Genomic DNA, 17197 nt, shown 5'->3' with positions numbered 1-17197 from the left:
AATTTAAAAGAATGTATGGATTAAATTGAATAACTTTATATGCAAGTACCAATATAAAATTTAAAATTAAATAATAATGATATTTAAAATTGAAAAATTGATCTTCATGCTTTAAATATTTTATAGTAATAAAAAGGATATTAATTTGGGAGGAGATTATAAATGTTAATATTTAATGGTAATTTTAGAGTGGCTTTTAATATCTTTTTTGGTACTCACATTCATAAAGGAAATGTGAAGTTTAATTAGCTGTGGGCCCCATCCTATTAATCTGCAGAAAAAAAAAGAAAAAGAAAAAGAAAAAGAAAATGAATGAGATGAGACCGACACGTGGCGGTGAATGTACAGGGAAAAGGGGAAAAAAATAATAATAATAGAGGTGGATAAATTAAAGGCGACATAATTAGTAGTGTATCTTCCCCATTAGGTAATCCAGTTGCCTTAAAACCTTTTACTAAATCAATTATTCTAATTTTAGCAACCCCACACTACCTGAAGGTCCCGATTGCGACCGTTTAACATGCCCTAGCCGGTTGCAGGTAATCTTAATATCCCAATTCCAGCTATGCTCGACGGCCCAATCAAGATCAGCCACGTCAGAAGAGTTAGGATTTAAATAATTTTTTTGTTTTGATTTTCAATTATATAAATTAGGTTAAATTATGAATTTAGTATCTACTCAGCTAAAAAAAAGATTTAATTTAGTATAAATAATTTGAGCTAAAAAAGATTTAATTTAGTATAAATAATTTGAGTTTATTTTAAATTTGGACCACAGAGCTTTAAAGGTTTAATTAATCTATGTAATTAGATCAAATCTCACATATTCCTATAAATTATTTTCATAAAAAAATAAAAATATTTAAGATTAGCTCGTTTTTTCATTTAATTTACATTTTATTATATTATAAAAATTCAAATTAAAATCAAATCATATAGAAATTTGATAATATAACCCAAAAATATATATATATATATATATATATATATATATATATATATATATATTAGAGAAAATAACGATCTTGTGTCACGATCATGCTTATCTAAGGCGTGTTGGCTGCATACTAGATATTACAGTCATGTTTGTCCAAGACATGTTGTCTATGGTTGCATGCCTGTTTCAAACTCCGTTTTACTTGTGCTTCATGTTAGATAGTCTTTTGCTATTCTTGGTATGTCAATACGAGAGTGTATGACTGGTCATCAAAATCATGTCTATACTTGTTAAGATTAAAATGTCCCAAAATGTACTATCAAGTACTACCGGGTTATATGCTATCAAAGTCATAGTTGTTGCTTATTCGTTTTTAGCATATAATATTGTTTTATTTAAAATTATTTTTAAACGTATTCTTAAAAAATATTTATCTCAAACATGACTCGAAGTTTGAGCGTATGTAATATTGTTCGCGAAGTCCAAATCCCACCCGACTTACTTGTTTGTCGGATTAGAACAAATGTCGTCCTCCATATTTTGAATTTTTTTAAATTAAAAAAAAAAATCATGATTTGACATAGAAAACAAAGGATATATTGGCAGAATAAAATTTTTAATCATTATAATATTAACTTTAATTTGAACTCAATTATAAAAAGATAAATGAATTTCTTTTTTGGTTTTCAATTATATAAATTAGGTTTTTTAGTACCACTAATTAAATGACGTTAAATTATCAATATATCTATAATTTAAGTTTAATTTAAATTTGGACCACAACTTTTTAAAAATTTCTAATTAATCTCTATAATTGTAATTAATCTTACAAATGGCTTTATTAATTATATTATAATTAACTGAGAAAAAAAATTAAATTTCACTGTAATAAATCAAATCGTTAATTGATATTTGTGGTCGGATTAATAAAATATATCACATAATATGGTGACGATGAAAATATTTTTTAAAAATAAAATTAATTAGGAAAAATTAGATTTGTTTTAGAATAATTATATAAATTATGTTAAATTATGAATGTAGTATTTATAATTTGAATTTAATTTAAATATGGACCATAGCTTTTAAAATATTTAATTAATCTCTATAATTGAGGCATAATCTCACCATTTGCCTCTAAATTAAATAAAAAATTTATGCCCCATTTTTTAATTTACTTTAAGATTGTATGGAAAAAGTAAATTACGATAATAATAACAATAATTAATAATATAAAAATCTATAATAATTACAACGTTTTTATAAAATTTAAATGAATTATTAAATTATTATTGGTCCTTTTAGAAGCCTGAGGGGTTTTCTATAAACNTTTTTTTTTTTTTTTTTTTTTTTTTTTTTTTTTTTTTTTTTTTTCTGGAGATTTTTATTTTTTATTTATTTTATTATATATATATATATATATATATATATATTGCAAGAGAAAAACGACAAGATCTTTGAACATGTGATTTGAAAATATTCAAACAAATATCGTCGAAAATAAAAAGAAAATTCTTCAAAAAAAAAATAAATAAATAAATAAATAAAAATAAAATAAAATCCAATTGACTAAGGTGACTGCTCATTCTTTTAGCAGTTTTAGGGGCAATCTGAACTTAGTAGTACATCGTCCGTGTTAAACGTATAATAGATCATGTCTGTAAAGATAATTTACTGATTTACTTGTTTGTTAACCTGAATCAAGGAGAATCTATTTTTTTTCCGTTGTTAACAAATCTATGATCTTGTAGATCATGTTTGTACATAATAATCTACTGATTTACTGGTTTGTTACCATGAATCAAGGAAAATATATAATTTACTGTCTGTTACCAAATCTTTGATTTCTTTTGATACAATGTAATGCTCATTATACACATCTATAAATACATGAGATCCTGATCCATATAGGTCACATTGCCATAAAACGTAACCGATTTGTGTTCTTAAAGTTATTTTAGTTGAAAATAAAACAAAGAATATGAAACATGCACGACTTTTAATACTAGTTCTTTAATATATATATATATATATATATATATATATATATATATAATTAAATAATAATTATTATTATTATGAATGTATATAAAGTTGAATTCTTATTTGGAGGTAGTTTCGACTTAGATATCGCAATAAGAGATGTCGACATTTCTATTATAAAGTAAGAAAAATCGAGAAAATATAAAAATAGCAACATAACGTCACAAATGTGAATATGATATAGATTATGACTAAATAAATTTGATATTATTATTATTTTAAAAATAAATGAATCCGATGAACCAACCACGTCAAAAGTAGTTAGCCAAAATCAAATAGACAGATTTAGAGTATACATAAAATAACGGTAGTAATAATAATAATAATAATTAAATAAACTAATAATAATTATAATAAATAAACCTAACTAAACATCAACAAATCATACATCAATAAAGTGATAATATGATAATATATGAAAGTTTAGATATTCAAATCTTATCTTTTTAAGTGTTAAATTATTTAATTAATAGAAAAAAAGTGCTTAATTACCAACTTAATCCACACCTATTTTAGCTCAAATTATACCGTTTAATTAAATGAGATAAATGTAATCCTACTCGCATTAGACTATCAATATAATTAGTATTATTATTATTATATCTATTAAATTTACAAGTAAATAAAAAATAAAAAAATTAAAGTTGATAGTTGTGTAAAAAATAAATAAATTCAACTCAAGTATGTTTCAATGGAGGTTTGGACGTTCATTCGTGTTTATTAGTATAAATTTTTGGCCTTATTTATATAAATAAATATAAAATATAAAATTTAATTATATTAAATTTTTTTAAAAAAATAGAAAATAGAAACATCGGTAATTTAAAATATTGGAATGTAAGGATATTTTGGGAAAGGCGAGTAGAATAGAATATGGGGTGGAATGAATTTTTTGGAATTATTTTAATGGGGAGCAAATTGTCGGCAAGGTTATTGGAAACTTGTCGACGTGGACGTGCTGTATCCATTCATACAAAGTAAATTTTATAATATTTTAAACGTTTCGTTTTGTGAAACGATCTGTTTTTTTTAATAATATTTTATTAAATAATAATATTTTATTATTTGTTCTCTCTCTCTCTCTAAAACTCAATTATTGGTAATAGGTATGATATGATCAATGGTTGTTCTTGTACACTACTCTTCATAATCTTCCTTTTACTCTGTGAAATTACGATGTTGACCTTTCATTTTTTTTTTTTTTTTTTTTTTTTCCCTTAATTATCTATTTTTGGGTGAGAGTCTGAATTATTGGTCTGTCAGGATTATCGTATACCAACTAAACGAGGAATCGTCGGATATATTTCTTGTACTTTTATTTATTTAATTATTTATAATAAATTAATAAATTTTATTCATATTTCTATCTTTTTTTTTTTATTTTTTTATATAACTATAAACTAAGTTATTTAAAATTTATTTAATATTGAATTACTACATTAATAATATATTTGGATTTAATAATCTATTGATGTATTTTTTTTTAATTTAAATAATGATTAAAAATATATTTATAAACTATAAAAATAGTTATCAATTAAATATTATTAATTTATGAACATATTTTATGCTATAAAGTTAGTATAAATATTATTTTACAATATATTATAAATATTTAATAATCATATGGTCCTCTATTTTTTGGAATTTTTTAATTAGACATTTGTATAAAAGTATATTGTAGAGATAATCTTCACATGAATCACAACCGTATTTTAAATTCGTAAAAGTCCTTCGATTTAATTCCAATGGATAAAGTCAATAATTAACAACAAATAAACAACGCACTTCGTACGTGTAATGCATTAATTAATGAATTAAAAATAAGATGAACATAATATTTGAATATTGCACTTCTAACATCAATATTAATAGTAAGTAATGGAATTTATTTCTCAAATAAATAAATCAAACTCAAAATTCGTTATTAAATCCTAAAACAAAAATAAAGATATCTCAAAATTCACTAATTCAATTTTTTAAAACTCACAAATTTCCCATGATTTATTTTCACGAGATGAGATGTTCATAAGAATATTTTTGTTGACCAATTTTCATATAAAAACCGACCTGCTAAATTCAATATTGGATCAAACTAGATGCAGAAATTTGAGATCTTAGGTTGGAGAGACGAACAAAATATTCTTTATAATGATATGGAAACATTTAAGGAAAGTCTGGAAGCAAAAGCCCAAAAAGAACAATATCTGCTAGCGGTGGGTTTGTGTTGTTCTGATACCTCGCTGGGCCACCAAGAGGGTGGATTGTGAGATCCTACATTTGTTAGAGAGGGGAACGAAGCATTACTTATAAGGGTGTGAAAACCTCCCAGCAACATTTTAAAATCTGAAGGGAAAGCCAAGAAGAGAAAAACTCAAAGAAGATAATATTTGCTAACGGTCGGCAAGTTCAAGTTCAATGTATTAGTCAGACTAACCTGTGCTTTCACTAATTTATTAGAAACAGCATAAAAGCCAGACATCCATTAAGCATTAAAAAATACCTCAACTGCTGGCGCGGCAAAATAAAAATACACAACCGGCAAGAGAGAGAGAGAGAGGATAATGAGTCCATAGGATCCTATAAAAATGGACAAAAGCCAGAAAAGAGCATGAAACCTTAAAAAAACAAGTTTTAAGAAAAGAAAATGTCAATGTTGGGACTGCCCACAATCTCAAAACCACCTTTTCTTTGTTAAATAAACCACTGGAGGAGGGATTTCAAGTGCTTTATGTGTGTACTTGGGGCTAAAACAAAACAAAACATAACAAAACATAACAAAACAAAACATAACAAAACATAACAAAACAAAACCATTTGTTGTTAAAAAAAAAAAGAACAAAAAAAAAAAGAAAAAAAGAATCAGGAATTTCTTTAAGAGATTTTATTCTTGGGTGTTTTCTTCTGGCCCCCTAAGTGAATAGTGTTTTAAAAGCAATGAAACAGGTAAACAGCAGGTAGGGCTTTGATTAATATGTGTGTCATTCATTCTTCCATTTGAAGGTTTTGAGTTTATCTAAAAGGCTCGTGCTTTGATGGCATTGTCAGTTTGTCACACCAACCAACATGAATCCTATCATATAAAGCATATTTTGTTCTTCTTTTTTTTTCTTTCAAGATTATGTCCAAAGCAAACTATGGTCAAGAGACAGTCAATAATAACTTAAAACTTTCCACAACCAACAGGATTTTATTTGCATTGTAAAGGACCAGGTTTGAAGCTGTTTCTAACTGGTTGGCTCCATCCAAAGTTCTATGTTTTAACAGCTTTGCTTTTCTTTGTTTGTTTGTTTCTGTTGCTTAGTATCCAAGTTCACCGCTTGTAGATATTGTCCTCTTTGAGATTTTTCTTTCGAACTTCTCCTCAAAGTTTTTAAAACGCGTCTACTAGGGGAGGGGAGGTTTCCACATCTATATAAAGAATGTTTCGTTCTCTTCCCCAAGCTTATGTGGGATCTCACAATCCACCCCCTTCGAGGTCCAGCGTCCTCACTGACACTTGTTCCCCTCTCCAATCGAGGTAAGATCTCACAATCTACCCACCTTCGGAGTCCAGCGTCCTCACTGGCACTCTTTCCTCTCTCTAATCGACATGGGATCTCACAGATTTCCTCTGTCTAAGGATTCGATAAGTTGCTGCATTCTTTAATCCTTCATTTTTCAAAGTTAAAGATAATTGGTGGATCTCGATTAGGTTCTCAGATATAATATACAAAGTGACTAGGAGTAGTTAAATCACCCACAATTAAATAAACTAATGAGAATGGGGAATCTACTAGAAAGAGCATAATTTATGAGCAAACATCTCAGCAATTTTTTAAAATGAGAAGTGTTTGAGCAAACCACCTTCCTTAGTTGGCCAGTATTGAGATTGCCTTCTTTCAGCTAACCACTTGCAAAAATGCCCATAAACAGGTTCAGGAGAATTCGCTCCATCTTCCAGCAACCAATCTTCCTTGATAGAAAACCCTGAAATATAAAACATAAATCAACTTCAGGTTTCAATTTTTACTCCAGCAGATCAAGTCTCACGACAGGATGTAACGTCGAATACGAACCTTCGGGTTAACTCTTTTTTTACCTTCCCGAGCTTGCTGTACTTGAAAGTTTGGAATGATGAAACACGCTTGAGATCATAAAATGCATTACTCCGTACCTGTTCAGAACATAACACAAATTCCATGGTTTTGATACCGTTGTTCCAAGAGATCCAGAATTTGGTGTTTTGCAATCTTTGAAACATTAGTCTACCACATTGATTTGATGCATTAACAGAACTTTTGATAGAGAATGCAAGATTCATCCTCTAAATGGATAGTCACCACCTTCAGGGGCCTAAGAATAACCACCGTGTTGGGACCTTCACCATCAAGATAATAATCAGAAGAAAGTGCAGCATTAAAAAATTTCGAGGCAACAATTCAGGGATATATTCCATAACCTATAGAGCTTCAATGGATATACGTAAATGCCACGACGTACCATCGTACCAATTAGGATCTCAATGAAGGACGTCCAAATTCAAGTCAACCTTGTTCTAACATTTAAATGTATCAAAATGACGATCTATCTGTACTTTCTAAACATTTTTATCACTAAGAAACTAAAGTCCTATCTGTACTTTCCACACTTTTTTATCACTAAAGAAATTAAGGTATGCAATTCCTCCCAACAGGAGTCATCCGCAGCCTTGATCTTCCATGTTCTGCTGGTTAGTTCTAAGCTATCCTGTAAACGTAGCCTGAACGAAAAGAAAATGGTAGAATAAATCATGGATTCTCAAGAAATCAATGTCAAATGTTAAAATTGCATAAGAAACTACAATGAAAATAATAATTGGGAATTAATCAACTATTTCCTTAATAACCGACCACTCACAACAGGAAACCATCGAGTCAGCATAAGTCTCGTATACGTATGAGAAGACTGAGTTTTTAGCAATTGTATTCGCATGTCAGTGGCAATGGTCACTGCTGCTTTCCTAATTGATAGCTGATAATGTCACTGTGTCCTGCATTAATGTCGTAAAATCAAATGACTAAAAGATATAAAAGCAAAAAAGAAACTCTGTGTTAGACTGAATAGTGGAATAAAATACAACTAAAAGCATCAACTTCTCGTAGCATACTTGGTGGATAATTTTCAGACAATGAGGTTAGGAGGTAACTCAATTAACATCACCCAGGCAATGATACCGAATTTGTAAGATCAGGTTAGAACGTTTTGATAAATGTCATAAATGTTTTAAGTGTAATCGAGCTTCTAACTTAAGTCAACCAGACCGTTGACCGATAGAATAGGAAAATGAAGAGAAGGCGTGTTTATGTTGGTATTATTAACCTTGGCAGTGAATCTCGTTGATCTCTGCTCCACTCAGTTCTTTTCCATTGTCGCTCAGCAAGGAAATTCCGGATGAGGTTATGCTGAATGGGAAAGCTAGAGGTGGAGACATGGGAGACTTTGCAAGCTTTATAAACCTCTGACCTATAGGAGGAGGACGGAAATGATGAGTTATGAAACACTTGTTAGAAGAAACTCTAATTTTGACTGTCCCCTTTTCGTTTAAGAGTGAAACAAGTCGAGAAAATATCGGTAAGATGATGATCCATCAACTCTACCGGCACTACAAGTGTAACAGCCTGAGCCCACCGATGTGGGATCTCACAATAAGTGTAATTTTGTCCATTATGTCAGCTATAAGGCAACAATCAGTAAAAGGGTACCAACCAGATTTTGCTTCAAGCACCAAACGGATTGTCACAGAATGAGCCCAATGAACTCCCAAGGCAGCAACAAGATGAGAATCATATCCTGAAGAACATTCTTGAATTTCACTGCTGCTCAATCCTGCAACAGAGAAGCTATAGTAAGTAAACAAATTTTATAAATTTTCAGAATAGCAATATCACCCTACCTTGAAAAGAATAATGGGAGACCTCATTCCTGTTCCGGGATCTTACTTGGTTTGTCACGACAATTGGAATTCGTGCAAACTCAGCAATTGACCTGAGATGGTGGGAAATCAAATGACAACACTCAGAAGATAAATGGAACAGTTACCAAACACAACAAAACCCAACTGGAGTAAGTAAAGTGAAAGTAAATCTCACTTGATAAACGAAATATGCCAACCCAATGAATGCTGTTTGGGTGCCCCTTGCTCATATTCTCTGGAAAAAGAACCATTTTCTTGAAGCATCAGAAAGAAATCGACAGAAATGCACACTATGAACATCCATTCTTAACCCAATATCGTTTCGTTTCAAATAACATGAAGACTTCTCTTCAAAAATATATTATAGCACAACAGATCAAAGCTGAGATTTGAAAACTTTGGCCCATTTCAAAATTATTTTGTTTATAAAAAATTGAAGCTAGTTTACTCATTTTTCAAGAACATTTTCTAAAAAATAGTATTTCGCTAAAATTTTAAAAGAGTTACGCATAACTATAGGACTCTTGATTGAACTCTGCAAAACTGAATAAACAGAAAAATCTATTGAAGAAACCTACACTGGTGTAAAACTGAAGCTACGTAAAGACATATCAATGAGACCCCAACTGAAGCTACGCATAGAAGCCTCATTTGAACAGAAGGTAGAGTACATCATGAGATAAAAAAAAAAGGTGAGTTACCCAGTAATAAGGGCAGCCATGCTATCAATGATTACTAGCTTTATTTCTTGCTCAAGAAGTGAAACCTTGATTTTGTGCAAACTGGAAAGGAAACAGACAGCAGAAACTCGTCTTATCATGGCAGATATTGAAAATGTCGTCACAAATGAGTTGAGCATTTTTTTTTTTTTCCTCATCTATCAATGACATGGCTAGGCCAAATAACATGTCTTTGACTTTGATCCAAACCTCTCAGTGAATTCAGAAAGTGATGCTGGCCGCAAAACAAGGATCCTACCAGCCATCTGGAATGTAAATTGAGCACGATCCATCTTATGTACTATAAATTAAAATTTTAAAAGAAGAGAATATTTATTATTTTAATACCTCTTTTGCCATGTCTTTCTTCTGAAATACATCAGGAAAGCTTCTCATGCCAATTTCAATCATCCTGGAGAGAAAAACAGGGAGAAAAAGCACAAGAGTAATGTACCCATGTAACATCCCAAGTCTACTATTAGCAAATATTGTCTGCCTTGGTCCGTTACGTATCGCCGTCAGTCTCACGATTTTAATACGCATATGCTAGGGAGAGGTTTCCACACCCTTATAAGGAATACTTCGTTCTCCTCTCCAACCGACATGGGATCTCACAATCCACCCCCCTTGGGGTTCCAGCGTCGTTGCTGGCACACTGTCCAGTGTCTGGCTTTGATACCATTTGTAACAACCCAAGTCCACTGCTAGGAGATATTGTCCGTCTTGGCCCATTAAGTATCGCCGTCAGCCTCATGGCTTTAATACGTGTCTACTAGGGAGAAGTTTCCACACCTTTATCATGAATGTTTCATTCTCCTCTCCAACCGACATGGGATTTCACAATCCATTACACAAATATAGAAATAACCAGTAGCATGGGGTACTTAAAATACCTTCTGGAACTAAACTTAGATTCCACATCAATATATATGACACGGCCAGCTAAACCTCCGTAGCTCGGTGGCAGAGCAGCTAAGAAGGAGAGTTTCAAGCAAAACTGAAATTCATCAAGTAGCGAGTCGAAATTAGTAAAAAATACTTCCCCTTCAACGCAATCATAGATTCTCAATTGATACACCAATCAGTAAAAAATTTCAGATATAAAATTTAGATTATTATCAAACCGGAAAAGTAGGAAAGAATCACACTTGCGTCTTGCCAATTCCAGCAGGACCAACAAGTTCTGTCAAAACACCAAATGGTATCCCACCAAATAAGGCCTCATCTAAACCTTTTAAACATGTGGAAAGATGGCCAGCTAAATGCTCGTTTTGAAGTCTTTGCTCCATCAAAGAAAGCACCTGCAGGCGCCACAAGAACATCACTTCTAAAATCAACCAATTAAACAGAATCAACTGAATGCTTACGGTCTGATAAGGAGGAGAAGCAATTTCACTAATGTGTGCAACTGCAGATGCAACTTCCGACAATCCCACGTCCAATAACTCCATCAACTCAAACTCAGTTAAGGATAAAGCTTCCTGAAACAAATTAAATATACTGATACTGCAGAAAAAACATTTTCTATAGGCTCAAATAGGCTACAGATCATTCAATACGTGACATTATGAACTGCCTCTAAATTAAGAACCATTGCAGTGGTTCAATTTCCATACAAAGGACTTCCAATGAGTGGTCATCTGAACTACATGATGTAAAGGCTCCACTTCGGTTCCTACGGCGTATTAAACACGAACTGGAAGAACAAATCGACAAATTAATGGTGAGGAATCACGAAATTCCAAAGTTCCATCATTACCTTGGCTGTGTTAATATTTCGCGCTGCGAAAATGTTAGCTATCGATCTGGGTAATCCCATCTGATTAATTAATTTGTTCGCCATTCTATCGCCTTGAATCTTTACGTCAAATCATGCTATCTGGCTCCGTTCTTTGCTTTCCCGCCCAAGGCGAAACCCTAGAATGGTTGATCCGACGCCTGGTAAGCAGTTGAAATGGCGCCAAAACGGAAGGAAACACAGTGGATGAGCACCATGATTTGTCGTTGAGATGAAATTTTGATTATAAGAAACAGTGATTCATTTCGCATACTTTTTTTAAACCATTTTTCAAGAATTTATTTATTTTTATTCTTTATTAAAAATAAAAATAAATGGATAATTTGTTTCATCCTTAATTCAAATCGTATTGACAGTGATATATAATAGACTGTATCAGCTAGCAGTAGACTTGAACTATTAATACAAATGAAATCCGAGCCAGATATAGAACGCTGTGTTAGTGATGACACTGACCCCAAGGAAGACAAAAACACTGGCCCCCAAGGGATGAAATATGAGATCCTACATCGAAGAGAACAAAGTATTTCTTATAAGTGTGTTAGTGAGGACGCTGACCCCAAGAGGGACAAGGACACTAGCCCCCAAGGGGGGTGAATTATGAGGTCCTACATCGAAGAGAAAGAAGTATTCCTTATAAGGGTGTAGAAAAACGAAGTATTCCTTATAAGGGGTAGAAATCGTTCCCGAACAAACGCGTTTTAAAACAGTAAAGCTAAACAGTAAGACTGACGGCGATACGCGACCGGCCAAAGCGGACAAATTTACTAACGATGTACTTGAGATGTTACATAGACGCTGGTTCAAAATCTCGTGTGAATTGTTCATTCTCATTACACCGTTTTAAATGCAATTTCAAATACAACATTAGTGGTGTATAAACATCCAGCTTCAAGCATATCATTGACATATACATAATTCATCGAACACTCGTTCAAAATTCATATAAAGTATAACATTAGTGTTTCAAGAGTAGATCAATACTCGTCCAAACTACATTTCAGCCTCGCACGTTTTGATGCGAGGTTTATTTCTTCGATCACTACACAACTCTTCTAGACTCTTTGACATGTCATGTTGTTAACTCCAGTAAAAAAAAGGAGAGAAAGAAACAGAAGAATCACAACTTATTGAGTAAACCACTGTATCTAATGAGCTGTGATGCAAAATTTGCAATGAAAAGCTGATAAAAGGAAGGCAGCAGTTGGTTCATCATAATGTGGAGGAATGCTAGCTGATGTTACAGTCAGATGAATATTCTGTTGAATCTTCTTCAAAAGAAACATTACCATCAAGGAACTCCAGATTCTGAGCTTCCCATTCATTGTCTTCATCGCTGCCGATATCGCCTGCGCTGTATCTTCGTTCGGTAAATGCAGATGCTTGCCTTCTTTGCAGGCGCAGGACATGCATGATAACGTCGGGAGTAAGGGTCACCCTCGAGTGGTCTTCCCTTCCTTGCCTATTGGACTCCATTATCTGGTCAACCATGCATGTGTAGTAATGAGAAAAAGAAGTTCTTAGTTCTTAAGGAATAAGTAATTTAGAGGGTGTTAAGAAGAATATTCATACAAGATTAAATATTCTGCCGCACATCCGGGTTTAAGCTTTTGGGTTTAGCAATGGTTTATGTAACAACTCAAGTATACCGTACACTGCGATATTGTCCTTTTTGGGTTTTCCTTTCAAAGTTTTAAAATGCGTCTACTAGGAAGAGATTTTCACACCCTTTTAAGGAATGTTTCATTTCCCTCTCCAACTGATGTGAGATCTCACAATCCACCCCCCTTGGGAGTCCAATGTCCTTGCTGACACACCACTCAGTGCCTAGCTCTGACACCATTTGTAACCGTCCAAGTCCACTTCTAGCAGATATTGTCCTCATTGAACTTTCCCTTCTGCGCTTCCCTTCAAGGTTTTAAAACAGGTCTACTAGGGAGAGGCCTTCATACCCTTTTAAGGAATGCTTTGTTCCCCTCTCCAACCAATGTAGGATCTCACAATCCACCCCCCTTGGGGACCTAGTGTCCTCGCTAGCACACTGCTCGGTGCCTGGCTCTGATACCATTTGTAACAGCCTAAGTCCACCACTAGCAGACATTGTCCTCATTGGGCTTCCCCTCAAGGTTTTAAAACGCGTCTACTAGGGAGAGGTTTTCACACCCTTTTAAGGAATACTTCGTTCCCCTCTCCAACCGATGTGGGATCTCACAATCCACCCCCCTTGGGGACCCAACGTCCTCACTGGCACACTGCTCGATACCTGGCTCTGATACCATTTGGTAACAGCCTAAGTCCACCACTAGCAGACATTGTCCTCATTGGGCTTCCCCTCAAGGTTTTAAAACGCGTCTACTAGGGAGAGGTTTTCACACCCTTTTAAGGAATACTTCGTTCCCCTCTCCAACCGATGTGGGATCTCACAATCCACCCCCCTTGGGGACCCAACGTCCTCACTGGCACACTGCTCGATACCTGGCTCTGATACCATTTGGTAACAGCCTAAGTCCACCACTAGCAGACATTGTCCTCATTGGGCTTCCCCTCAAGGTTTTAAAACGCATCTACTAGGGAGAGGTTTCCACACCCTTTTAAAGAATACTTCGTTCCCATCTCCAACCAATGTGGGATCTCACAATCCACCACCCTTGGGGGCCCAGTGTCCTCGCTGGCACACCACTCGATACCTGGACACAATTTGTAACAACCCAAGTCCACCGCTAGCAGATATTGTCCACATTGGGCTTTCCTAGACTTCTCCTCAAGGTTTTAAAACGCGTCTACTAAGAAGAGGTTTCCACACCCTTTTAAAGAATGCTCCGTTCCCCTCTCCAACCGATGTTGGATTTCACAATCCACCCCCTTGGAGACCCAGTGTCCTTGCTGGCAAACCACTCGGTGCCTAGCTCTAATACCATTTATAACAGTCCAAATCCACTGCTAGTAAATATTGTTCTATCGGACTTTCCCTCACGGTTTTAAAACGCGTCTACTAGGAAGAGATTTCCACACCCTTTTAAGGAATGTTTCATTCCCCTCTCCAACCGATGTGGAATCTTACCGTTTAACATAAACTCAGTTTAAGCTTATGGATTTAACAATGGTTTAACATATACTCAAAGTAACGGAGAGAACGAAACGAAATGAACCATAGAGACTACATGAGAGAGGTGAGATATTACTTGTTCAATGTCACCAGGCAATGGAGGAACATCACAAGCCATAGGAGTCCAAATCTTCACATTTTTTTCAATGCCACACGTAGCAAGAATAGGCAAATGTGGATGGGGCTCGATATGATTCACAACATTCCGATCACCCACCATTAACTTCACAAGCACAGCTCCCTTCTTCTTCCAAATATATATATGACCACAATCAGAGCCACTCACAACATATTCAGAATTTGGGCCAAAGAAATTCACACCTTTAACTGTTGCTGAATTTCTATGTCCTGAGTAAACCTGTGGCCGTTTAAGTTTCCGCAACAAATTCTCAGATGACACAGTCAATGGTGAAGGGCCTAACCCCATATTCTTATGAAACAAATAAATAAGCTCATCACTGTAAGTTACTAGCAGCTCACTTGAATTTGAGAAAGCCAAACCCGTGATATGGAAATTGTTAGTTTGGATCAAATGGTGCGGGCAGAAAGTATCAAGAACTCTATTCGACGTCGAAAATGCACCACCGCCGCAGTTTCTCAAATCGTATAAGCGTGCGTATTCATCTGAACCACCCAACGCAAAGTAATTTGGATTTCTTGGGTCATTTACAATGGCATTCAGTCCAACAACTTTAGGAGGCTGCTTGCTCCTTTCAGCAAAGGAGGTGCAATAGAAAAGTTTTATTGCAGAAGAATTGCGTAAATCGAACTGAAAATTGGAATATAAAGGCAGCCCACATCATAAATGGAATCAAAAACTTCATTAGAGAATCATTTAGCAGACTTACTTACATGCTGCACAAGACCATCTTCACCACAGCTATAAAGTATGTGTGGGCTTCCAGGCTCCACAGCAAGCTCATGAACAGAGCCTTGGTGCTCCCCCAACATTTTTGCAACAACTCTGCCATCATCCAACACTTGCCCAAGTCTTACCTGCAAGAAAAGAAAAACACAATGTAGTTGCATATTGATGAGGACTGTGTTAGAAATCATAACTCTCTACAACGGTATGATATTCTCCACTTTAAGTATAAGCTCTCATGGCTTTGCTTTGGGCTTCCCCAAAAGGCTTTATTACAATAGAGATGTATTCCTTACTTATAAACCCATGATCTTTCCTTAAATTAGCCAAGTGGGACTCCCTCCTGACAACCCCCAACAGACTGATCAGCATCAGCCAAAGGGAATGGAAGGCGCTCAAGACAATAAAGCCAAAGCCAGACAGAAAAATGAGCTAAAATGAACAAAAGCTTCAGTATTAGAAGCCCTTTTCTTGGAAAAAGTTATTCAATTAATCGTCACATTGTATTGACTTCCCCACTAAATCCTTAGATAAACCATTAAACCACAATGTTTGTGTTTCTTTTACACGCTAAGCTTCGTTCCCCTCTACAACTAATATGAGATCTCACAATCTACCCCTTCAAAGCGGTGTCTAGCTCTAATACCATTTGTAACAGTCCAAGTCCACCGCAAGCGGACGATGTCCGTTTTAGCTCGTTTACATATCACCGTCAACCTCACAGTTTTAAAAAACGTTTGCTCAGGAGAGGTTTCCACACCCTTACAAGGAATGTTTCGTTCTCCTCTCCAACTAGTGTGAGATCTCTCAATCCACTCCCCTTGGGAGCCCACCATTATATAACTCTGAAAGATGCGTTTTAAAATCTATGAGGCTAATGGTGAGCCAAAGTGAACAATATCTGCTAGTGGTGACATTGGACTATTACATACATCTATCGGTATAAAACCTCCCACCACATTATTCCAGCCCCTTGCAAAATTTCTCTCTTCTTTTTCAAAAAAAATGTAAAACCAATGAACACAGCTACACAAGCAACAACGAATGAGTTATGAATGGCAGGATATATCACTTCATATTATGCAAAATCACCTTTCCATCTGCAGCCGAAGTAACTATTTTCTGATCATTAGTGAATGGCATAATTTTGGTCTGGAATATGTTGTCGAGGTGACCAGAAGGATACGAAAACCTCTCGGAATTTCTTGCCCAATCCCATAGTATAACTTTACAGTCATCGGAACCGGACACGAGAAGATCGCCAGTCGAGTTAAACTCTACAGCGTTTACACAGCCATCGTGACCATTTAACTTCTTCTCAAGATTCAGTTGCTTTACAATAATCTGCATCAAGTTCAGTAAATAAGATATGTTGTTGCACTAATCGGCGAAGCAAAATGAAGAAGAAAACTGAAGAACAAAGTGACCTAATTACTCGGAATTCAAAATTTAGCTACAACTGAATGAATTGATTCCACTTTCAAGGTATTGAAAACAAAACGGGAAAATCGGATCAGAATTTTGAACATAGAAATCTCAAGAACCTCGGAAGCACTGAATCTGCGAGAGAAGTTTCTTGATCGAGCAGTACCGATTTCTCTACTGCAAATTTCCGCTAACTCACAGTCCATTCCTGCGTAACAAGAATTCATCCGAGATAATTTTTCCCACATGGATTTCAGTTTTTTTTTCCGAACAAAATGAATTTCTGATAAAGGAGGCAATGCAACAACTTTATTGACAAAAAAAAAATGTTCATAGTCGACGCTCCGACGCCGCCACGTGTCACTTTTG

The 17197-nt window shown here is 34.5% G+C and overlaps 2 protein-coding genes across 2 annotated transcripts; both read right to left on the bottom strand.

Annotated features, from left to right (window-relative positions):
- Nucleotides 1-5102: 5102 nt before the first annotated feature.
- On the bottom strand, nt 5103-11637 carry LOC111776831 (DNA repair protein RAD51 homolog 2). The gene is made up of 15 exons (XM_023656215.1): nt 11394-11637; nt 11002-11115; nt 10783-10935; nt 10528-10631; nt 9983-10046; nt 9845-9900; nt 9617-9697; nt 9091-9150; nt 8895-8986; nt 8708-8827; nt 8321-8464; nt 7859-7991; nt 7039-7721; nt 6827-6949; nt 5103-5560 (listed from the first exon to the last, which is right to left on the bottom strand). Exons 1-12 carry the CDS (start codon nt 11475-11477, stop codon nt 7948-7950), a joined length of 1116 nt encoding a protein of 371 aa, XP_023511983.1. The 5' UTR covers nt 11478-11637; the 3' UTR covers nt 5103-5560; nt 6827-6949; nt 7039-7721; nt 7859-7947.
- A 698-nt stretch (nt 11638-12335) lies between these two features.
- Nucleotides 12336-17103, bottom strand: LOC111776820 (DDB1- and CUL4-associated factor 8). The gene is made up of 5 exons (XM_023656202.1): nt 16948-17103; nt 16496-16747; nt 15391-15534; nt 14615-15307; nt 12336-12911 (listed from the first exon to the last, which is right to left on the bottom strand). The coding sequence occupies exons 1-5, from the start codon at nt 17074-17076 to the stop codon at nt 12663-12665; spliced, it is 1467 nt and encodes a 488-aa protein (XP_023511970.1). The 5' UTR covers nt 17077-17103; the 3' UTR covers nt 12336-12662.
- Between the last annotated feature and the right edge of the window lie 94 nt (nt 17104-17197).

This window comes from Cucurbita pepo, chromosome LG16 (assembly GCF_002806865.2).
Source record: "Cucurbita pepo subsp. pepo cultivar mu-cu-16 chromosome LG16, ASM280686v2, whole genome shotgun sequence".
NCBI classification, from domain to species: Eukaryota; Viridiplantae; Streptophyta; class Magnoliopsida; order Cucurbitales; family Cucurbitaceae; genus Cucurbita; species Cucurbita pepo.
Note: the sequence above shows the minus strand (reverse complement) of the source record. Positions and strands in the feature narration are given on the sequence as shown.